Consider the following 23576-nt stretch of genomic DNA (forward strand, 5'->3'; position numbering starts at 1 on the left):
ATGCCATGCTCATTTGTTTATACATCACAATTGCAGAGCTGAGTAGTGGGCAACTGAGATGACATGGTTTGCAAAGCCAAAATTATCTTATTAAGTGGCACTCTACAGAAAAACTGTCGTAGTCTCTATGACTAGAATATCAATAAACTAAAACATTACTCAAATTATAAAATTAAATTATGCCTATTATTTTTTGCATGTTCACCCAGTGTTCAGTCTACTGAGTGGAATGTGCTTCCTCAGCCCTTACTATCTATCATGTAGCGTTACCTTTGTAGCTTCCTGGTTTTGATTGTCCAATTCTTCTAACTCAGCTATCAGCATTTTCTTTTCATTGATACTCTGATTCAGTTCTTCCTCCTTTGCCTTCAAGTTAAGTTTTAAGTCATGTAATTGTACATTCAAATTCATGTCTGTTGAAGCTGTATTTTTAATTACTTCATATTCACAGCTCAATTTTGACAGTGATATCTGAAGTTCCTCCTTAAATAATAAAAGGGTGGGAGGTGGCAACACATGGTCAATTGAAGGAAAGACATCAAAATATTATATACACAAACGAATGGAATTTGGAGACCTATTTTAAATGCTATGCATTATAAACACTAAACAATACCTCAATAATGATAAATAAAACTCAATAAGCCAGTCTTTATTCATATGCAATTTTACTTCTAGCTTCAAGCAAAATTCTATAACCCTAACAAGATATGATAACTTTATGTTTACCTTCTAGCTCTAACTCCTTCACACAAGTCCTTTCCCAGTAGAAAGCCTTTCCTATCCACTCCCACAGCTGCTTCCCTTAACCCCTTCCCCACCATACACAGACTTAACAAAACTCCTCAAGTCTCCTGGCTCTCTCTACTTTCACTTCTTAACACTCAGTCATTTAGTCACAGACTAAATGAAAATAACAAATTAATACTCATTCACTCTAAAGTTCTCCCTTTCTGAAAAGTTTTCTTCTTTCCCCCTAGAATTCATCTCATTCCTTGCTTCTGTCAGAACAGGGAAACTTTTCTTGACTCAAGAAAACACCTGCCTTTCTTCCTTTACCTTCTAACAAAGCATGGACTAGGTTTCCTTCTCTCAAAGCTGACATTCCTATACATGGATCTCTACATACATTTTATAGTCTATTACTAGATACTTAATGTTTTCTCCAAAATCCCAGAGGAGGGACAGTTCTCTTTGCTTCAACCTTATTTTGATAATGTGATTATGATGTTTGTGAATATGTATCAGTGTAAAGCCTTCCTTCAATTATATAGATTTTTAAAGATTAAATTTCTAAGGAATCTAAAGTAAATAAAAATCTCAAATTCCTCCAAATAAAAAGCCTAATAATACCTTATTAAAGAGACCTAGAGCTGTGTACAATGGTGCATATCTGTAATCCCAGTCGGGAGACTGGGGGATTGAAAGTTCAAGCCAGCCTCAGCAACTTAGCAAGGCCCTAAGCAACTTAGCTTGATCTCATCTTGAAATAAAAAATAAAAAAGTCTGGAATGTGGTTACACACTCCTGGGTATTAAAGAGAGAGAGAGACAGAGAAAGAGAGAGAGAGCGTGCATGCAAGAAAAGCTACAAAAGAACATCTGCATAACAACTCTCATTTCCTTCCAATTCAAAAATTTATTCTGAAAGAATAGAAAAATAGAAAAGTATCCTCCCTAAGTCTTCTAAAGTTGCCTCTTCATTTAGGAAAACCACAAACATTTTTTTTTTTCAGTTGGATCTTAAGGGCCCACATACTTATAGCATTCTTAACCAGTAAGCAGACCCATGACAGACATAAGGAAGAGTTACAATGGACTACTATAAACATCAAAAGAATGGAAAAAAGCTATGAAGACTAGCTACAGAATCCAAAAGTTTCATAAAAGGTTGCAGGTCCCCAAATATGTGTAGAGAAGTCTTCAAACTACAAAGTATACATAGGTCAATTAAAGAGCAGAATACAATCAGAGTAGAAACAGAATATATATAGTATGATAATAAAAAAAAAGATTGGGAGATATTATTGGCATTTAGTGGTTAGAAAGGGTGGTGGCAAAGATCCCATAAAGTATAGAACAGTGCAAACAACTAAGTATTTAAGAAATACTGCCGGGCTGGGGATGTGGCTCAAGCGGTAGCGCGCTCGTCTGGCATGCCTGCGGCCCGGGTTCGATCCTCAGCACCACATACATACAAAGATGTTGTGTCCGCTAAAAACTAAAAAATAAATATTAAAATTCTCTCTCTCTCTCTCTCTCTCTCTCTCTCTCTCTCTCTCACACACACACACACACACACACACACTCTCAAAAAAAAAAAAAAGAAATACTGCCTATATACCTAATGTGTGAAGGTTCTGAAAACGTTAGTTTCTATAAGAACAGCATGTTAAGTAAAGTGACATCTGTATTTTTTAAAATATTTTTTTAGTTGTCAACAGACCTTTATTTTATTTATCTATATGCTGTGCTGAGAATAGAACCCAGGGCCTCACACGTGCTAGGCAAGCGCTCTACCACTGAGCCACAATCCCAACCCAGATATTTGTATTTTTAAAGCAATTTCTATGTATAATCAAATATGCCTTAGTATGTTTGAAAAGATGTACTAGAAATTGGTAACAAGAACTGCTTGTGGGAAAGAAGCCAAGCAATGAAGGAAGACGCAAAAGATTACTACTCTACATGTACTATCTGAAAATTTTCAGTAGTACTAAACATATATATCAGTAAACATGTATTACTTTTTAAAAATTAAGAATTAAATTGAATTGAAACACTGGTCTTTAACTTAATACCAGTTTTCAAATGACCCTTTATGTAAGGACCTGCCATAGATAAGGAATTTTTCCTAAGTGGTCCAAACCCAAAAAATACCTCTTCCATAACCAATACTGTATTACAGAATCCTTTTCCATCCTTGCTATCAACATATACAAAAAAGATGCCATTTCTACCACTGAAACTGTCCCTCTTTATCCCTCTTCAAAATGAAATTCCTGTCCCCCATGATGGATCCATTCACGATATACACTCCAGATCTTCCAACTCACATATGTATGCTGCTGCAGTCAGAACTCCATCTGATAGTAAAACAGGGCCTATCTTTTCCACTCATTATCTGTGTGCCTACTGGCTTATCTCTACATGTAAACTCTGGCCAGCCACTCACACTCTGAACCTTGCCCGGGTACTTCAATTTGGTCTTATAAGAATCAATGAGATCAGCTTTGTCCTCAGGACTCTATTACCAAACATTCCATTTTGATATAAACTTGTCCTTAGCTGGAAACTGTAATACATAACACCTTTATAATTCTCTCCCCATTTTTCAGCACCCACCTTTTCTTGACTCAGTGATGACTTCTCTTTTTCTAAAGCTTCAACATGCATTTTAAGTTTCAGATTGTCTTCAGCAAGACTGTTATCCTACAGAAATGTTAAAGTAGTATTTTCAGAAACAGGAAATTTCCAGTTCACAAAAAAAGCAGGCTACTTATACAATTGTGTGTTTCACTCAGTATTTCCTTAGTGATACATAAAGTTACAAGACTATAACACTGGACCATTCAGAGCCAATCACTCATTTTAGACATTCTTAAGGAGGATTTCTTTATTATGTTTTAAAATATATGTATATATATTTAACAAAATAACCTCTAATTAATAGAAACTCCCTGAAGTTCTCAAATGCATTCCTCATTTTGATATAGCATCATACAATGTCTCTATACACATAATTTTCATCAAATTGTTCTGCACAGTTATACCTGAATTTTTCAATTATAAAAATTTTTAACCTAATATAAATTTATGGTGCAAATAGTTTGTTTCTGTTATAAATTGGCAAACATAAAATTACTGTGACAAATGTTCCCAGGGTATGTTCAATGAATTTGTTAAATAACACAAAACAAACTACTCTAATAAATTAAATTACTTTTTATTAGTAAACCAATGCTAAAAGCTTTCTTCTATAACATGAGCTTACCTGGTTTAAACCATTTAGTCTCATTATTTCATTTTCAGCATCTGTAAAAACAATTAAATGAACCTGACATTACAATTATTTAGAAAGTCTTTATAATAACCTCCCATACTAAAATCAGAAAAGCAACCCCATTAAAACAAAATGTACTTATAAGAACCATTAGCAAGCTTTAACAGTTCTGGCAAAACATTTTTCTCATTTCATACTTCTATTTTTTCATTTTTCTCATTTCATACTTCTATTTTTTCATTTCATACTTCTAGATATCATAGTATGATGCCAGTTAATCTATGTTAAAATCCAATTCTTCAGAAAAGAAAGAATAAGTATATTCTGTATGAATCATATATTACTGCTTTCATAAAAATACTAACAACAACTGTTAGTACAAATGAGCTGATTAGTTTGGGCAATCAGGAATAGTATAAGGCTTAAGACTCGGGGAAAAGAAACTCAAAAGTAACAAATATATATTTATATTACAATAATACAATAATATCTCAATTATCTTAGGTAATTTAAATATGAATGTACTACATACAGATCCATAAATAGAAGAGATTCTGGAAGAAGAATACAGAAACAGAATACCGTGAGCTCAGCTGAAGTCATTCATTTAACATTCAGTTGGAGAAATATTGAGCATATATGATGAGGCCAATACCAGATAAGGCAAAAATTTAGTCCTTGCTCTTAAAGAGCTTACAATTCAGAGGAGAACAAGTAAACATGTAATTATAATACAGTGTGATACAGCAAACTAAAAGGAACCATGAAAGCAAAAAGGGCAAACATCTAGTAGAGATTAGGTGGAGAAAATGGGGCCAGAGAAGAGTCAGTGCAAGTACTGGACAATGAAGGTAATACCTGTATTAAACCACTACACTAAGAGTTAGCTCAAAGAAACGTAAGGATACTCCACACAAAGAGAATGCAGCAAACAAAACAGTGACAGAACTCAGACAAGACTGTGGCTTAAGCTACAGACAGTTCAATATGGTTAAAGCTTAGAATGGTAGAATGGGAAGAGTAGAAACTGAAGAGTAGACAGGTATCAGATCATGAGGGGCATTACATGTACAACTACGGAAGTCTAGAATTCATCTTGAAGTTCCTGGTGAGCAATAAAGTACTTTTTAAAAAGCAGGAGAATAATCTGCTTTGTGTTTCTGAAAATTTATTCTTGCTACAAAATGAAAAAAATAAAATGAATTGAAGGAGGCAGCATGGGAGCCTGAGAATTAAATTTTGTAACATTGACATGAATAATAATTGACATGGACCACTTTTCTAAAGAGAACTCTGCAGCAAGTAACTCATAAAACAACAAACAAGGAAGATATTATTATTATTCCAACCACATACATGAGAAAACTGAGGCAGAGAGATGTTAGCTAACTTACCCAAAGTCATCTAGTTAGTGACAAAAGTTGGATTCCAGCCCAGTCTTATTCTTAAACACTACGCTATTATGCTCAAGCAGGCGCAGTGGTGCATGCCTGTAATTCCAGCGGCTCAGGAGGTTGAGACAGGAGAATAGGGAGTTCAAAGTCAGCCTCAGCAATGGCAAGGCACTAAGCAACTCAGTGAGACCCTGCCTCTAAATAAAATACAAAATAGGGCTGGGGATGTGGCTCAGTGGTCAAATGCCCCTGAGTTTAAACCCCAGTACACATAAAAATTGAATAAATAAAAAGAGATCTACCATAGTTAAAACGAGCAAAAGCAATTATGATTAACTGAAATGAATCATGGCAATGGAAATGGGAAAGGGGATAAGGATTAGGGCAGTAGATTTATTTAAGCAAATGATGGATCACCTGATATAATCAAACTTATTTTATAAAAGAGCAGAGTTATTCTGATTGAAACCAAATGAGAAAGAGGTCCAGGACCTTATACTTCACTGCCTTCCCTTTACCTGCATGGCAGCTCTCAGGACAGATGAGCCTGTGAGAAACCCTGGAACTCCTCTGGAATACAATCCTGAAATATCACTCGGCCAGAGAGAAGAAAAGAAAACCCATAGGACTTGTCAGTGATGACTTCCAGCATTCTGATTTGAGAGACCAGTGAATACTACCAATCACCAAGGTTAGGAAAGGAGAAGTTGACAATGATTTTACTTTGAACCTAACTTTAGTTCAAAAACCCAGGTGATATATAGAGTTGGCCGACTAGATCAGCAGCTGGAGAAAAAAGGCAGCTGAGGGGTACAGATGTGGGGAATAACAACACACAAGGATTGGAAACTTCCAGAGCAGTAATGAATGAGTTCATAAAGTGAGGGTTTATACTGTGAGAAGATAATGAAGTGCAAAATAAAATGCATCTTTTCAAGCTGAAAAGCTCTCATTATATGTTCCTGGAATGTATGAATACTAGTGATTTATCTAATTTAATATTTTTGTACCAGTGAACACATCAACTTGAGCATGAAAAACAGTAGTACCTAAAGTTCTTATCATTTGGGCCTCTGCTTCAATTTAGGAAATCATTTAAAAGGGTAACAATGGACTTGTAAAGATGGAATGCTGCATTCCCTGAATGGAGAGTCTGGGCTGTGATAAGTTATAGAAAGTATTCAGTTCTGTGTAGACTAAAAGAAACAGTACCTCTCCACAGCAATGTGTGCACTGGATTTACTTCTCAGAAATCCATGGGGCTTCCTAAATCGCTGACTTCCATGTAAATACATAAAAAATAAAGGAAGGCTAAGAGACACCTAGTCAATAATTGACCCATTTTGATAGAAAAGTATTTTTTGTTGCCTATTAGCTATGGTAATGAATTCACACCAAACAATTTTAATCAAATTATAGACGGTTCCACAAATACTCCATTTTCATGAAGTATTTGTCTACTAAAGTATGTGTCTCTAAAAACAATTCCAAAGCACTGAAACAATAATCTGAAATAAGTCCCAAGCATTCTATACCAGACAGGGCTTGTTGCAGCCTGAGCACTTCTTCTACTGTTGAACTCTGTTGAAGAATTTTTCCCTTTTCTGCCACAGTAGCACTCTGCTCCATCCCAGAAGGCTGCAATTTACTACATTCCAGTTTCAAGTTTTCACACTGTTCAATCATTTGTCGCTTTTCCACAATGAGTTGTTCCTGTTCTCTTTTCAAGGTATCTCTGTCATTTTCTGCAGAAGATAATTTTTTATTTATGTCTTTGATTTTTTCCTCAAGTTCTTCAATCTTTCTTTTAGATTCTACTTTTTCAGTTTGTAGAACCTGAATAGTCTTCTGCATCTCACAGATTTTAGGCTCATCAGTTACTATAACTCCTGAGTCACCTAGAACATAAACAAAGTCAAGGACATCATGTGTTAAATATCAAGAAGTAAATACTTACTATATATATAACTAAGATTCGAGTTCCAAACTTGGAAAGCTTAAAAAGAAAATTTAAATTACTATCTTAAACTAAACACTTTAAAAATAAATAAAAAATTGGAGAAACATCAGAATCAACTACTAAAAAGTCAATGTATCTGAAAATATCTTGAATCATTTATTACCAATATATCATCACCAAACAATGCAACAAAGAAATCTACGAGTTGTAATTGTTTACCATAAAAGCAAAAAGGACCTTTCCATTTTAAAGAATTTTGAAAGCTATATCATTTTCTAAACATCTGCCAAATGAGTAAACTAATCACTTACTCATTTTTTGGAACTTAGTCCAAGTTTACAGCAGTGTCCTGGTCTTAGAGTAATTTGTGTCATCTAATATGTGAAACTACTAAAATTAATAACCTTGTTGTAACTGATTTTCAAGTTCTTCAATTCGTTCTTCATAGTCACGTAACTCTTCTCGATGCCGGCGACTTATCTCTGCCAGTTTCTGTTGATGTGCATTCTGCAAAACTGACATTTCATGTTGATGTTCATCTATGTCTCGACTTCGGTTTTGTTCAAGTACCTTAAAAAGTAAAACAAAATTAACCACATTTATGATCAATAAATTTACCTAAGCTATTTATTTCACTATCATCCAAGGTCTGTATTATTAAAATTACTTCTCTAAGCATATTAAGGCTGAAAATAATTTAAACACAATTCCAAAATTTGAACAATTTGGAAAGACTCCCCCCTCTCCTTCCTGTCTTAAACCTTAAAAACAGTCATCTCTCTCCACCACCCTCTGCCCCACACGAATACTAGGAACTGAACCCAGGGCCTCTGACATGCTAGGCAAGTGCTCTACCACTAAGCTATATCCCTACCCCTTTTCATTTTTACTTTGTGAGTCTAAGTTGCCCAGGGAGGGCTCAAACTCATAATCCTCCTGCCTCAGGCTCCCAATCAGCTGGCATGACAGGCTATGTCCCACCTCACCCTATAGTTATAGTTTTTCTTTTTTCTTTTTTTTTTAGTATTGGAGATTGAACTCACAGGCACTCGACCACTGAGACACATCCCCAGCCCTATTCTGTATTTTATTTAGAGACAGGGTCTCTTTGAGTTGCTCAGTGCCTCGCCATTGCTGAAGCTGGCTTTGACATCACAATCCTCCTACCTCAGCCTCCCAAGCTGCTGGGATTACAGGCGTGCACCACTGAGCCCAGCTAGTTTTTCTATTTTTTTTTAAATATTTTTTTAGTTTTATGTGGACACATATCTTTATTTTATTTTTATGTGGTGCTGAGGATCGAACCCAGTGCCCCCTGCATGCTAGGAGAGTATTCTACCACTGAGCCACAACCCCAGCCCGTAGTTTTTCTATTTTTAATGACGGAACAGCAACAAGAAAATACTGAAAACAAAAGATGAACATAAACTTCTCCTTTTCCAAACAACATATTCCACCATTACCAGCATCAACCCTTTGAGAAATCTGTACCTGTTTTCCTACTACCACTATTCTCTTGCTCAGCCTTTCCTTCTCCAGGCCTACTGGAACTCTCAACTGTCAACCAAAGTGCTTTATTACCCAAGTTGAGACCAATAATGCTTCTCCAGAAACCTGGACATGGAAGCATCCTGAGAGCTGCAACCTTAAAAGTCTGTATACTGTATCTTGCTAGATTCCTGATGCTGCTCCCATTTCTGTCCTTCCTGATGCCAGAATGTTCAACTCTTCCTTCAGTCCTACAGACAGACTATTGTGGATCCTTCCAGTAAATCCTCTTTTGTTTTATTTAGCCAGAGAAAGCTTTTACTGCTTATAACTTAAGAATCCTAATCTATACAATAGCTATTTTTTCTTGAGGTGTAAGTGTAAGTCATTCTTTAATCCTATGCACTTCTGTGCCAGCACTGGACTCAAAGCCTTATATGTAAACCTCAAAACAAACCTATACGGTAGGTAAAACAACCATATCTAGTTTACTGATAGCAAAAGAGAAACTTAGGTTAAGAAACCTGCCCAAAGTAGAACTGTTGGTAAACAGCATATCCAGGTCTCACTCTAAAACTTATCACATATTACTATTAGAATAACAATAAACCCCCAAAGTAAAAATTCTATATCTGACAATAATTTCAGCACTAAAAGCAATTCACTAACACAATAAACATATAAACTATGCCTTTTCTTAAAAGAAATAATAATTGACAGAATCTAGCGAATTTCTACCACTAAAGTAAAACAATTCTTTCCAATAAAAAATAGTAGCATTTTATTTTGTCAATATCCTTCAACTCTAAAAACCTTGAAACTTCAGCAAGCTTGAAATTCTGTTAATGCAGTTTTATGAGACAGAGTACACACACATATGAAAAATAAACTACTGAAAAAATGTTCAAAACCAAATTATTTTGGAAAGAGATATTTTTATATACCTTACTTGTCATAAAGTTAATATGAACCAGTTAAAATTGTATATCATAATCTATAATCACTCTTAATTAAGACTTTTAGTGATTATGCTTATATTTTTACATACAGATTTTAGATGCATAAAAGTTAATGACAGGGGCTGGGGATATAACTCTGTTGGTAGAGTGCCTGCCTTGCATGCACAAGGCCCTGGGTTCAATTCCCAGTACCTCATTCTCACACACACACACACACACACACACACACACACACACACACGTCAACGACAAACAACATCTGACCTACCTTGATAGTATTTTGTAGTTTGCAGATTTCACTTTGATCAGAATTATGTGTTCCCTGTGCCTTAGAAGTTCAGAAAAAGAGAATCAGAAAACAACACCAATTTTCTTATAAAACAGAAAGTCATTAACTTTATTAAAAGGTACTTGTCAAAAAAGAAGAATTTCCCAGATAGATTCTAACTCATGGATGCTAAGAACTTTGTTCAGTAGAGAGTAGTACATAATAAAAGATACTAATATACAAGAATGTGTTGACTAATTGGGGAGACAACAGTTTTGCAAAATATCTAAATTTAAGATAAAAAAAAACAGAATATTTTATTTATTTACGTAGCTTAAATATTTATTTATGTAGCTTAAATATTCAATGTGAGAATAATTAAGCAGTGTTCTAAAAGGCACTTTCTGAAAGCTACCCAATATTAATGCTAATGATGATCTAGTAAAAATCTTTTAAAAATGATTTTACATATATATATATACATATGTATATATATACATATATATTACACATAAATATATATACATATATATACATATATATTACACATAAATATATATACATATATATTACACATAAATATATATATACATATATATATATATATATACATATATATATAATTTTTTTTTTAGTTGTAGATGAACACACAGTATCTTTATTTTTATGTGGTGCTGAGGATCGAACCCAGTGTCTCAGGCATGCAAGGCAAGCACTTTACCACTAATAATAGCCCCAACCCTATTATTTAGTTTGAAAAGAAAATAAAAGAACTTTGGATTTTTCTTATTCAAAGCTGTATGTTTTTCATTTACCTTTTTAAAATGTTTACTTGATACCTAATAGCTGCACATATTTATGGGGATACAAGTGATGTTTTGATTTATTTATACATTGAGAATGTTCAAATCAGGGTAACTAGCAGTATTATCTCAAACACTTAGCATTTATTTGTGGTGATTACATTCAAAATTCTCTCTTCTAGATATTTTGAAATATACTATATACTACTGTTATCTACAATCACCCTAGTATCCAAAAGATCATCATAATTTATTTCTCCCATCTAACTAATTTTGTACCCACTGACCAACCTCTCCCCATCCCTCCCTCTACCCACCAATGCGCTAGGTTACCATTCATTTATCCTTATTAACACTTAACTATATATCATGTTAATGAACCAAAAAGACAGTATAATGGAAAGAATATAGTATTTGGCAGTCAAGAGATATATATTTGCTTTGTAACTTAAATCACTATGACAATGAGGGTGTTACTTTTGGAAATAACTTTGTTTCCCTGTTTGTAAAACAGAAGTAATGATTATTTCCTGTAGCTATTAAAGATAATATACATAGACATATATGCCTCACTAGAAAATTAAGCCCCTGTAAAGTCCCAAATATGCCCTTTTCACCTTTATATTCTAGAAGAGATCTATCACAAACTAGGCAAAAACCCATCTTCCCCTATGAAATCTTACCCTCAACAACATTTCTTAAAATGTATCCCCCTTGGAATTAATCAGAATCACCTGGGAGTATGTATTCATTTGAACACTGTTTCCAAGGCCCTGAAATAAATTACTAAATAAATCTCCAGAGATAAAACAGGAAATCCCTGATATTATCAAGTTCTTCAGGTTATTTTTACACATACAAAACTTAAGAATTACTGCTTTTTAGAGATAAAATGGACAGATTGCCCTTACTACAGTTTACTTTAGGTATTGGGAATGTTTAGCAACATGGGAAGCATGCAGATCATTTTAATTAGGAAGATTTCTCCTTTACATAACTAGATTACATTCACAAAAAGAGAACAAAAAAATCTAAGTATTTACTTTGTTTTTCCCCCTACATGAATGAAATTAAATCCAAGTTAACAATGTATCAATTTATTCTAAGTCTTGTGTCTTTTGCCAACCTCCACAGTCTATAAAATCTGATGTGTAAGACAAAAAAAAAAAATGTTCCTTGGAAAAAAGTTTATATCTCCCAAATAGCAAGTATTTCATTTCCGATACATGTGAAAAAAAAATCACAAAATAATTTAACATATTTTATAATACCAATGATCAGATTTTCATTTTATATATTACTAGAGCTAACAAAAATCTCAGATAAAAATCCAAGGAAACAGTGTCAAACATAGTGCTCTGGAGCCCTAGTGTTTCCATCAAAGAAGTCTCAGAGACTTCAGGGGGAAAAGAAGCTAGCTCCATTCAATTCTTCTTTCTTTTCTTTTTTCTTTCTTTCTTTTTTTTTTTTTTTTTTTAATTTTTTAGTTGAACATGGACACAATACCTTTGTTTTTCTTATTTATTTTTATGCAGTTCCAAGGATCGAACCCAATGCTTCACTTTGTAGGGCAAGCACTCTGTCACTGAGCTATAACCCCAGCCCCTCAATTTTTCTTTTGATTCCTGGGCTTGTAACTTTTATTTTGAAAAATGGATCTGTTGCTTTAAAATTTTTGAAAAAAAAAATTCCAAATATTGTACAGAAGGGGAAAAGGAGGCTGAGAGAGAAACATAACCTGACCAAAACCACTGAGAGAACCGCTGGCAGAATTAGAATATAGATTTTCTATTTTCTTGTCCAGGATTATTTCTGATACCAAACACTTCACACACTGCTTCCTAAATAGCATCAATATTTTTACTCATTCACAGTTTTAAAAAAACTCACCCACATTTTACCTACCTCAGCAATATGCCTCCAATGGCCAACTTCAGATTCAAGTCTTGAAACTTCAATTGACAATCTGTTTATTTCTTGTTGTGATGAAATTATGTCACTAAAGTCCATGTCATCATCACGAAAGGCTGAAAAATGACTACTCTTTCCGTAAACAAATGAAGACGATGCAGTGGTTGTTGGTATACCACCAGCTCCTGACTGTACCGATTGAGCAGCTGACTGTAGTTTCAACAATTGATCTTGTAGTGCAATCTGTCTTGCTTTAAGGTGGCTGATTTCTACCTATATATTTATAATCCATGTTTTAGAGAAAGTACTTTCAAACAAATTGATCTTTTTAAACCTTCATTATATGAAAAGGTAGAATGATTTGTTTAAGACTAATCATTCACTAAGTGTCTTTTAAGTGAATCCAAGTCACTTACAACATCCCAACTATAAAATTTTTATTTAAAAAAACATAATTACCATAGCACATATATTTTAAGTAGTATGAAGATCAAATTTTTACTCATATATTAAGTAAAACAATAAATTTATCAGTTAAACACAGGTTTCCTATCTTCTATGAAAGGGCTAACAGAATATTTCTTAGGGCTCTTTTGTTGTTCATCAAACCTTATGATGAGGAAATGAAAAGCTGTGTTAATCTATATATTAAATTTTCTTTAGAATTTCTGCTGGAGGCCAGTAGTGGTACATGCCTGTAATCTCAGACCCTGGAGGCTGAGGAGGTAGAATTGAAAGTTCAAGGACAGCCTCAGCAACTTAGTGAAACTCAGTCTCAAAATAAAATCTAAAAATAATTTTAAAGGGCTGAGGATGTAGCTCTATGGTATAGCACCCCTATGTTCAATCCCTGGTACTTGAGAAGAAAAAGAAAAGGAAAAAGAATGAACAAACAAACATCTGTTGCAAGAGTCTTATGTTTCTGATTATGGCTGAATTTAGTCTTAAAATGCACCATGAATCAGAGATAATGCTTCTCTACACAACACAGCTGGAATAATGCTTTGATTTATAGATCCATTCTTTGTAGATAACACAGTAAACCCATGGTTATTAGCTCATGAGTCTCAGAAGGAAATAATGCACTCAAAGAGGCCCTGGCTTTAATATTGGCAACAAGCAGGCAGTGAAAATCTGACCCTATTCAGGAAGAGAACAGTATACAAAAGTTCTGAAACCCTGAGCAGAGTTTTGATTAAAGGCTGGCCATACTAAATCATAACCCCCCAAAATTATGAACATAGGACCTACCATAATGCCACATCCATTCTGAGAGAATACTCAAGTAAGCCATCTAGACACAACTGAAATAACCTTAAACTAGCCTAAGACACTAGCATAATATGGTAGTATAAGATATTACCATAACCAAGGAAAACTTGATATTGGGAAAATAGCCAGGAGGTAGCAAGATTTCTACAGGTGTAAAACTAATCAAATAGTCAAACAAAAACCAAATACGTGTATACTTTATGTCATAACAAACAGATTTTTCATATTAGAGCCCCTTTCTCTAGTATAGACTTACAATAGTATATAAATTTTATTCTTTTTCCCATAAATGATATGAGATAAACTGCATCTTCAGGCAATAGAGACATCACAAAGAGTGTAGCAAGCAGATTCAGAAAACAGCAGAGGTATATAGTTATGTATTATCATTCATTCTACTAAAAAATATGAAATCCATATTTTAGATATATTTTTAACACAGAAAGAGTTGTCATTATACCATAAATATTCACATCAAGTGTTAGAGCTACTCAAGTGCAAGCTTTAATAATAACAACAAATTCCAACTTGAATGTTTAATGTGTTCTCTAACATCAATAGTTAAAAAGAAAATAAAATGCCAAAATTTTCCACACAAGTGTTTCCAACTATGGGGTGAGCATTAGAATCATATGGAAGCTTCTGAAAATTACCAACATCAAGGTCCCTTCCCAGTACACTAATCTTCCCAGGATACTCAGAATCTTCTGATATGTATACACATGTATATTTTTTAAAGGTGTCACTAATGATTCAGCTGCAAACCCCTGGTTAGGAACTACTATTTCTATCATCATGTCCGTTAAGTCAGTGCTACTCAAAGTGTGATCCAGGGATTGATGCCGTGTACATTTGCTACCAGTCCACAAATACGGAAATTCAAAGATTAAAGTCTAAAGACTTTGAAAGCAGTTTAGCAATAAACTGTTATATCTGTGTTGAATCTTTAAAAAAGAGAAAAAAAATGGGTTTGTAAAAAATTAAGCTCTAAAAATTAAGCACGGTGGCACATACCTATAATCCCAATGGGTTTCACAAAAAAATGATGTACAATATAAAAGGTCACAGAATAATAGCCTTTAAAATGCACTTTCAAATTAAAGCTACAAATGCATTTTGTATACATTTTACCCTTGCAGAAATTTGTTTTTATTATATTATGTAAAATTATAAATTGCCATCAGTTTGAAAATTTAAACTCTAAAGCTAGGCATGGTGGCACACATCTGTAATCCCAATGAGTTGGGAGGCTGAGGCAGGAGGATCATGAATTCAAAGCCAGCTTCAGCAACTCAGCAAAGCATTAAGCAACTGAGTGAGACCCTGTCTCTAAATAAATTACAAAAAAAAAGGTTGGGGATGCAGCTCTGTGGTTATGTGTCCCTGGGTCCAATCCCCGGCACCAAAATAAAGAAAATTAAAGCTCTACTTTAAATGTGTATATTTACCCTCAATTTTTAACCTTAGCATGTCACTAAGGAACTAGAAACCAATTCATCTAACTTTAAAAACCCAAATAGGAAGTTACAGCAGAAATGAATTCTTGGTAAACAAAGTGAGTATTGAAATAATATGGATAATAAAATAGGAAATGGTTCAATTCAAAGTAAGTTTTTATTGGAGTCCACTTATGTACTAAACATGAAAAAGAATTCAGTAACAGCATGACACATAGAAACATAGTCCATATTTTAAGGATGAAGGTAACACTGGTTAAATTATATAATATCACTAATACTGCAAAGATAAGCCAATTCCAAAACAAACATTTCAATCAAACTAGAAAAAAGCAAAAACATTTATAAAACAGTAAAAATCAATTATAATGTACTTAATTTTATTTTTCCATGGAAAATCAAATATATGCCAACATAACAGACACTTGTATAGACAAAGCATTTTTTTAAAAGAAATTATCACTAAAAATGATCATGCTGATTTAAAACTTAAGAAAATAGTTAAGAATAGTATTGAGATTATGAAATAGTTAACAGATTTCATAAAATTAGAAATTATGAGCAACAGATGCCTGAAGATATTTTATAAAAAAAAACTTTTCTTCTTTTAGAAAGTAGAAATTAATCTCTGCAAAGGTTAGTTTTTATAATATAAATAAAAGTTTACCAAGTTTTATTGAATTCAATACCCTTTCAATTTTTTATGGATCTAAAAATAATGGTGAAATAAATACAAAGTAATTGTAATAACCTTTACCTCTTTCTGCTGCAGTTGATTTCGGTAACTTGCAGACTGATGCTTTATTTGAAGCTCTGATGCTTCATGCTTTTCTTCCAGATCAGTACAATACTTTTTAAGTCTTTCATTCTAGAAGCAAAGAAAAGTATTTTCCACAAAAAGAATACAATTAAAACAGGTTAGTGATTGCTACTGCACAGTACTGTTTCACAAAAAAATTGATGTATACTATAAAAGGTCACAGAATAATTGCCTTTAAAATGCACTTTCAAATTAAAGCTACAAATGCATTAAGCATGTTTACATAGAATATGCCTAATCCTAAATCAAATTTGGGTGTAGATTTTGCTTCTTTGATTTTATGCTATAAAGTCACTGATCACAGGTCTGGGACTGTGGCTCAGTAGTAGAGTGCTTGTCTCAAATATGTGAGGCACTGGGTTCGATCCTCAGCACCACACAAAAATAAAAATGAAATAAAGGTATTGTGCTCATCTACAACTAAAAAAAAATATGTAAACAAAAAAGAGTCAATACATAGTTAAATGAATTAAAGAACATTGTCTATTCTGAGTATGTTTGTTTTGAAACAGAGTTTCACTGTGTTGACAAGACTGGCCTAAAACTCCTGGGTCCAAATAATCCTCCTGTCTCAACCTTCTGAGTAGCTACGACTACAGGTAAGTACCACCACACCCAGCTTTAGATATGTTTTCAAAAACCAGAAAAATTCAGAATAAAAACCTGGACTTTAAGTTAAACTTAAAATATTACCATTTCTAAATAAAAGTTTTAAAATTATCACTTTATTCATACCTCGTGTAAATTATTTGTAAAAATGACAATATAAAAATATTAAGAGTACACTGGACGAAAGATCACAAATGTGAGGACTACTTTCTTGGCACATAGAGAATTAAGTTAGCTTAGGGTGGTTGCTTTTACTTACAACTAAATAATCTTAACTAAGTTAGGTGCGGTGGGACTTGTAATCCCAGCAACTCAAGAGGCTGAGGCAGAAGGATTCCAAGTTCAAAGCCAACCTCAGCAACTTAGCAAGGCATTAAGCAACTTAGTGAGAACCTGTCTCAAAATAAAAAATAAAAAAGGGCTGGGGATGTGGCTCAGTGTTTAAGTGCCCCTGGGTTCAATACCCAGTACTCAAAAAAACAACAACAACAACAACAAAAAACACCCTAACTAATTCAGTCAGCTAAAACATTTATCATCTGTAAGCAAATCTAATTTGTAATGGAAAACACACTACTCTTCTATACTAAACTTTCTAAACAGACTATTCAGAAATATTATCTTTTTTATTTTATTTTAGTTTAACAGCAGTGAGACCTGGATGGTGATATGTTGCATAGTTACAGAAAAGATTATGATGCCATAAGAGTTTTTATGCCACCAAGAATCACACAGCTAAAATTACCTGACAAATAAAGCCCTTTTTTCCTTTAGTATTTGAGTACCTCTGGATAAGTACCAATGAGGAAGCTAGATCACATTTGAGTTTTACCAAAAATAAACATTTCTAAACATTGAAATCATACTTGCCATAGATCCAATAGACATTCACTGAACAGGTTAACCATATTTACTTTTCTCCCCAAATGGGTCATGGGGAATTCACCTAGATTAATGCCACTCACACACATACTTCTGCTGTTTAATTTTTCTGGGTGAGTCTGTACCAATGAATACTTTTTAAAGAATTTCCTATCTCAGCCATTAAGTTCATCTGTCACTACAGCACCTACTTTTCTTATTAAGTCATTACTGCTAACGTCCCTTAGTGCCACCAAATTGTCTACACACAGAAAGTTAATACAGTTCTACAGGGGTTTCGCTACTTTCAATTCCACAAACTCACCTTGATATTCTAGACCAGAGTTCAACAATGTTAGTAGTATTTTCTTATATCGAAATCCAATGTTCTTTTTATAACTTAGTAGAAAGGAAACACACTTTCCACAGTGCTCTAACAATACCTTTTGCTGCAATTCAAGTGCTCTCTCACTGTTATTATTCCAATGCTAACTAGTTGACTTTTATTCCTTTACAATAGCTTCTACTGTGAAATCCTTTCCTTTCAAGGCTTTCCTTTGAACCCCTACCAAGTTTCCCCATTAAGCACAATGTCTAGAACTAGTCACAACTAGACATTAATAACAAATAAAACAGCAAAATTAACTTGCTATTCCTATATTCTTAACTTCTCTGTACCCAAATATTATTCTCTCAACATTAGAATATAAAAAAGCTCTAGATTAAACAATCCCATTCTTCATATCATACTTAAATGTACTACCATAATTTAGCATTCCTTAATAATGATAAACTTTTGACCCTATTACTTCTACTTTTGGCAGTTTTCCTACTTTCAATATGTAGAAGTACAGAGGAAAATACTAAAGAACAACAAACTGTTGTCATGAAAATAAATTCTTCATCTAAGTAAGCCTCCTAAAAGTTAAAAAGAAACAAGATACACAGAGGAAAAAAAGTGGTAAGCAATGTAAAGAGAGAACTGAAATCCTGAATAACTTCATGGTTTCAAAAGAGAAAAATCTAAGTTTGATAGTAGTCTTCAATTTTCCTTACCTCAGATCTTAGTGTAGATTCAGTACCTTCAACTTCCTTTCTCTGACAATTAGGTAAACCTGCTACAAAAGAAATTCATATATTGAATATTTGGTCAACACCATATGATGGAATAAATAGGCTTTCTGTGTGTGTGCGCTGCGGATTGAACCCAAGGCCTTGAACATGCTAGGCAAATGCTCTACTACTGAGGCTCTACATTCCCAGCCCTAAGTAGGCATTTTAAGAAAAACACATTTCACCAAGTTTAAATAGAATAGTATGGGCTGGAGTTGTGGCTCAGTGACACAGTGCTTAACTAGCATATGTGAGGCACAGAGTTCAATTCTCAGCACTGCATATAAATAAATAATATAAAGGTCCACCAACAATTAAAAAATAATAATAAACAGAAAGTAGGCTGATACAAGAGCAAATTCAGAAGATATTTATCATATGATTTTCATCACAACTTATCATTGCCACTAATGTTCTTCATTGTCACATGGGTCATTCTTTTTGCCAATCTCCTACACCTTAGGATGTCCACCTTTAGTAGCTACTACAGCAGACAAAAACCGCTGACTTTCTCAGTGAAAAAAACACAATGTCCATCATTTTTTCAATGTTTACTATTTGCTGAGAGTATTTATCAAAATTTTGTTATAGGAAATTAGAAGTTTTTGTAAATTTCTCTTTTTGGCTTGCCATAATTTAAAATGAAACATATTCAACTGGGGCTTTAAGGCCCTATTTCTACTTCCTTTTTTTTTTGGTACTGGAGTTTGAACTCGGGGGGACACTCGACCACTGAGCCACATCCCCCGCCCGATTCTGTATTTTTTTTAGAGACAGGGTCTCACTGAGTTGCTTAGTGCCTTGCCATTGCTGAGGCTGGCTTTTGAACTCTCGATCCTTCTGCCTCAGCCTCCTAAGCCACTGGGATTACAGTAATGCACACCATACCTGGCTTGTATTCTATTTTTAAATAGAAAACAAATAAAATAGGTATTAAGCAAGTCCTATTGTAATACCAAGGGAAAGGAATAAAAGCTTTGAGCAACACAGCAGATTTCTGATCACTCATATTTTTATTAACCATCTACTGTGTACCAAGGAAGATGCCACATACTGGACATATAAGGAGAAAGAAAAAAATACCATCCCCACCCTGGGCATCAAGGAAAATGAGCAATTATAACTCAATATGGTAAGTGTTGCTAGGCAGAGATCCTCAAAGTTCTGTTAGAACACAGAACACAGCAATCAATTCAATTTGCGTAAGAGTCACAATGATTTCACCAAGTGCCTGATCTGTGAGAAGGGTCGCTGGAAAACTGTTTTCCAGGCAAAGGAGGAAGTAGAGAAGAAAAGGCTTTCTGTGAAGAGGTCTGGAGTTCTATAGGTGCCTGACAAAGTTCTGTGTGACAGGAGCTCTAGGTATTGGCACACATGCATATATAAATAGATTAGGCATGGCAATTGGCAAGGCAATTAGAAAAGGAAGGTTAAACCCATATGGACAATTGTTGGCCTTCTAAAACTAAGAAATTTGACCCTGTGATAGGTCAAGAAATTTTTAAGCAAATTTGTTTTTAGAAAGTAACTGACACTGGGCATGGTGGCACATCCTTATAATCCCAGGGACTTGGCAGGCTGAAGCAGGAGGACCACGATGAACTGTCAATAGACAGTTGCCAGCCTTAGCAACTTAGCAAGGTCCTAAGGCCCTAAACAATTTAGTGAGAACCTGTTTAAAAAAAAAAAAAAAAAAGGCTGGGCATGTGGCTCAAAGGTTAAGCACTCTTGGGTTCAATCCCTGGTACCAAAAAAGAAAAGAAAAAGAAAAGTAACTGGTAATACAGCAGAAAATAGAATGGAGTGCGGAAACGATGAAAAAGCACCGAAGAAGTAGGAGTAATAAAGGAAAGTACAATTTTGACATAGGCCACAAGAATTTGGTGGCCAATGGGAAGTAGATAAAAGACAAAATAACATGATATGAAGATTTCTAGTTCAGAAAATTGAGTAAGTATTGAAACTGCTAAGATTGATATTATGGGAGTACCTTTAGTAGAGGAATAAAATTGAGGTCAAAGGAACAGCCAACTGCTTTCCCCTATCTGAGATACAAAGTTAAACCTTGTCATTTTCCATAGTTTTCAGCCTCTGTTTCTAACTGCCCTCAAGTCCAACAACCCTTTACTAGACACAAGAAGAAAATCTTTCATTACCATCTCTAAACCTAACATACCTCCCCATCCAAATAGAACTGGAAGCAGTAAAATGGATTTTGATTTTGGCAGCTCCACAATCTCATTTCTTCTCAAATAGACACCACACCGAAAAACTAAATGTAAGCACTTTTTATCAAACCATTTTTCTCTATTTCAATCAAATAAATATGAAGGATTGGTTAAACAATGATAAAAACAAAACTAGGGAGCTGGGGGCTAAAAAACTCAGGGGTAGGGCAGTGCTTAGCATGTGTGTGAGCCCATGGGTTCAATCTCCAGCACTCCAAATTAAACCAGAATGCTAATTTATTAATTTATAAGAAATAAGTCTATCAAAAGAATTGCTCTCATCTGAATGAGCAGCCCATTATCTCCCATAGTCATAGGCAGACTATGATTTTAAAACTCTCTTAATCCAAACCCTGCTTGCTGAAAGAAATGTCAAGAAATAAAAATGGTGATTAACTAGAACACTGATTACCATGTCCCTTTAGGTCACTGTTCATTAACAAAATTTGATGAACTGTCAAGAGACAGTTGCTAAGGAATCCCCAAAAATGGAGGATCTTCCCCGTTCCGTTCCATTGAAATACGGGAGAAACGGGCAATTATATAAAAAATACATTTTTAGCTGGAACGCTGTAACATGCCATCACTATGAGGAAAGGCACAAAACAATTTACCTGAAAATCATAGGCATATTTCACTAACAAATAATATACTCAAGACAGCGTAAAGAGTCACCAGATGTTTTAATCATGAGTTATCTCCCTTGCTACAAAAATCAAAGAAAACAAAAAAGTATATGTTGTAGACCATCCTTTTAACTGTATCGAAATAAAGAAAGATGATCAAAATCAGACCGCCCCCCGCCCCAAACTGGGGGCAAACTGACTGGGAGGCAAGGACAGACCCAGCAAAAAGAAACCTCAGTGCAGTTTCACTCCGCTTTGACAGGTCCAGGGTACCCAAAGGGAGCCTCCCCAGCACCCCACCGGTTCTCATTAGAGAACTGGTAGAGAAGGAGGCAGTGCCAAAAAGAAAAAAAGGGCGGAGTGGCACTCCCCCCGCGACCAGTCGCGTCTGACCGGCGGAGGTGGGAACCAAACGGACGCTCGCAGGGTCCCAGAAAAGCCCTCCCTCCCCGCCCCAGCTGTTACCTTCTGCGTTTTCTAAATCATCCAGAAGCATGTCCCTGGTGAAGCTGGAGATCTGGTCGGTGAGAGAAGCCAAGCTGCCCCCCACCTGACCCAAGGAGTGGCCCAAGCCGGAGCCCAGGCCTCCTAACCAGGACGACATCGCTGCAACTTCAGTGAGCCATTGGACCCGCTCCGAAAACCGCGACCATCAACCATCCACTTCTCGCCCCCGAACGTCCTCGAGCGTTGCGGGGTCAATTATGACCGAAGCACTCAGAATTCCACGCAGTGCGGGGCTCGAGCCAACCGTCGCGTTCTGCCCATAAACGCAGAGGCCTGGCCTGGGCTTTTACCGGGGACTCGCCGCCAGTGGCACAGTCCCCCCCGCGGGGCCTCTGCTCCTTCCCTCGACTTTCCGCCGTCCGGCTTGGGTGACTTCTCCCTCTGTGTTAGTGACTTGCCCCAGCTCGGCGAGCTGCTCCTGCCACCTCGACGCCGGCCGCCATAACACCTCTCTCGGAGACCGGCAGAACCATAGAGAGGCGCCGCCGTGGCGCAGAACGGCCCTGCAAAGCCTCCGGACGTGTCCTTGGCGCAAAGGAAAGTGGGATCGCGGAGGACCAAGCGCGAGCCGGGCCCGACCAACCTCCTCCACGTAGCCCGCAGGCTGAGAAGCCAGAAGAACTGGTGGCGGTGCGACGCTGCCCAGCTACCTGCGCGGCTGAGTTTCTAGCTAGAGTCGGCTCTGCGGAACGGCGTTGTGTCGTGGAAATCCGACTCCATTCTCGAGGGCGGCGGTGCGGACTTGGCGGGGTCATCACACCGCTTCTAATAACTTATCCACGTTACTCCATCACTTATCCAGTCAGTGAGGGGCCGCTCTGTGCCGGGCACTATATGTAGTCACTGTATGTAGCAGGATCGGAGGCTACAGAGCTATAAAAGACGGGATGCAAATTCGAGTGACCAGGCAGGAATCACAGTTTTTATTGATTACTTTCTACAGTAGAAATTTTCTTTTTTTTGGGGGGGGGGAGGGCGGTACCAGGGATTGAACTCTCAGGGGCACTGGACCACTGAGCCCATCCCCAGCCCTATTTTGTATTTTTTTTTTTTAAGAGACAGGGTCTCACTGAGTTGCTTAGCGCCTCGCCATTGCTGAGGCTGGCTTTGAACTAGCGATCCTCTTGCCTCAGCCTCCCCAGCCACTGGAATTAGAGGCGTGCGTCACCGCGCCCGCCTAGAAATTTTCTCTGGTTTTCCAGGTCACATTTGGAACTCTGCCTTCATTAATATACGATGAATTCTATTCATGAAGCCGACTTCACCCATGAAGTTATAGAAGACAGACTTTTTTCAGA

At 35.8% G+C, this 23576-nt stretch overlaps 1 protein-coding gene across 3 annotated transcripts in view; it reads right to left on the reverse strand.

Annotated features, from left to right (window-relative positions):
* Positions 1–22789, reverse strand: part of Trip11 (thyroid hormone receptor interactor 11) — a 68738-nt gene extending 45949 nt beyond the window's left edge. Inside the window, exons 1-10 of one of the 3 annotated variants that reach the window (XM_040275280.2) lie at positions 22237–22789; positions 18861–18922; positions 16272–16382; positions 12780–13058; positions 10072–10131; positions 7761–7926; positions 6932–7294; positions 3994–4034; positions 3345–3431; positions 271–483 (exon numbers count right to left, since the gene is read on the reverse strand). In XM_040275280.2, coding sequence (XP_040131214.2) covers positions 271–483; positions 3345–3431; positions 3994–4034; positions 6932–7294; positions 7761–7926; positions 10072–10131; positions 12780–13058; positions 16272–16382; positions 18861–18922; positions 22237–22375 — 1521 coding nt within the window. In that variant the 5' untranslated portion in view covers positions 22376–22789. The remainder of the gene's footprint in view (positions 1–270; positions 484–3344; positions 3432–3993; positions 4035–6931; positions 7295–7760; positions 7927–10071; positions 10132–12779; positions 13059–16271; positions 16383–18860; positions 18923–22236) is intronic. The other 2 variants (XM_040275279.2, XM_013364688.4) reach the window with 2 other exon arrangements.
* Positions 22790–23576: the final 787 nt, after the last annotated feature.

This window comes from Ictidomys tridecemlineatus, chromosome 5 (genome assembly GCF_052094955.1).
Source record: "Ictidomys tridecemlineatus isolate mIctTri1 chromosome 5, mIctTri1.hap1, whole genome shotgun sequence".
Taxonomy (NCBI): Eukaryota; Metazoa; Chordata; class Mammalia; order Rodentia; family Sciuridae; genus Ictidomys; species Ictidomys tridecemlineatus.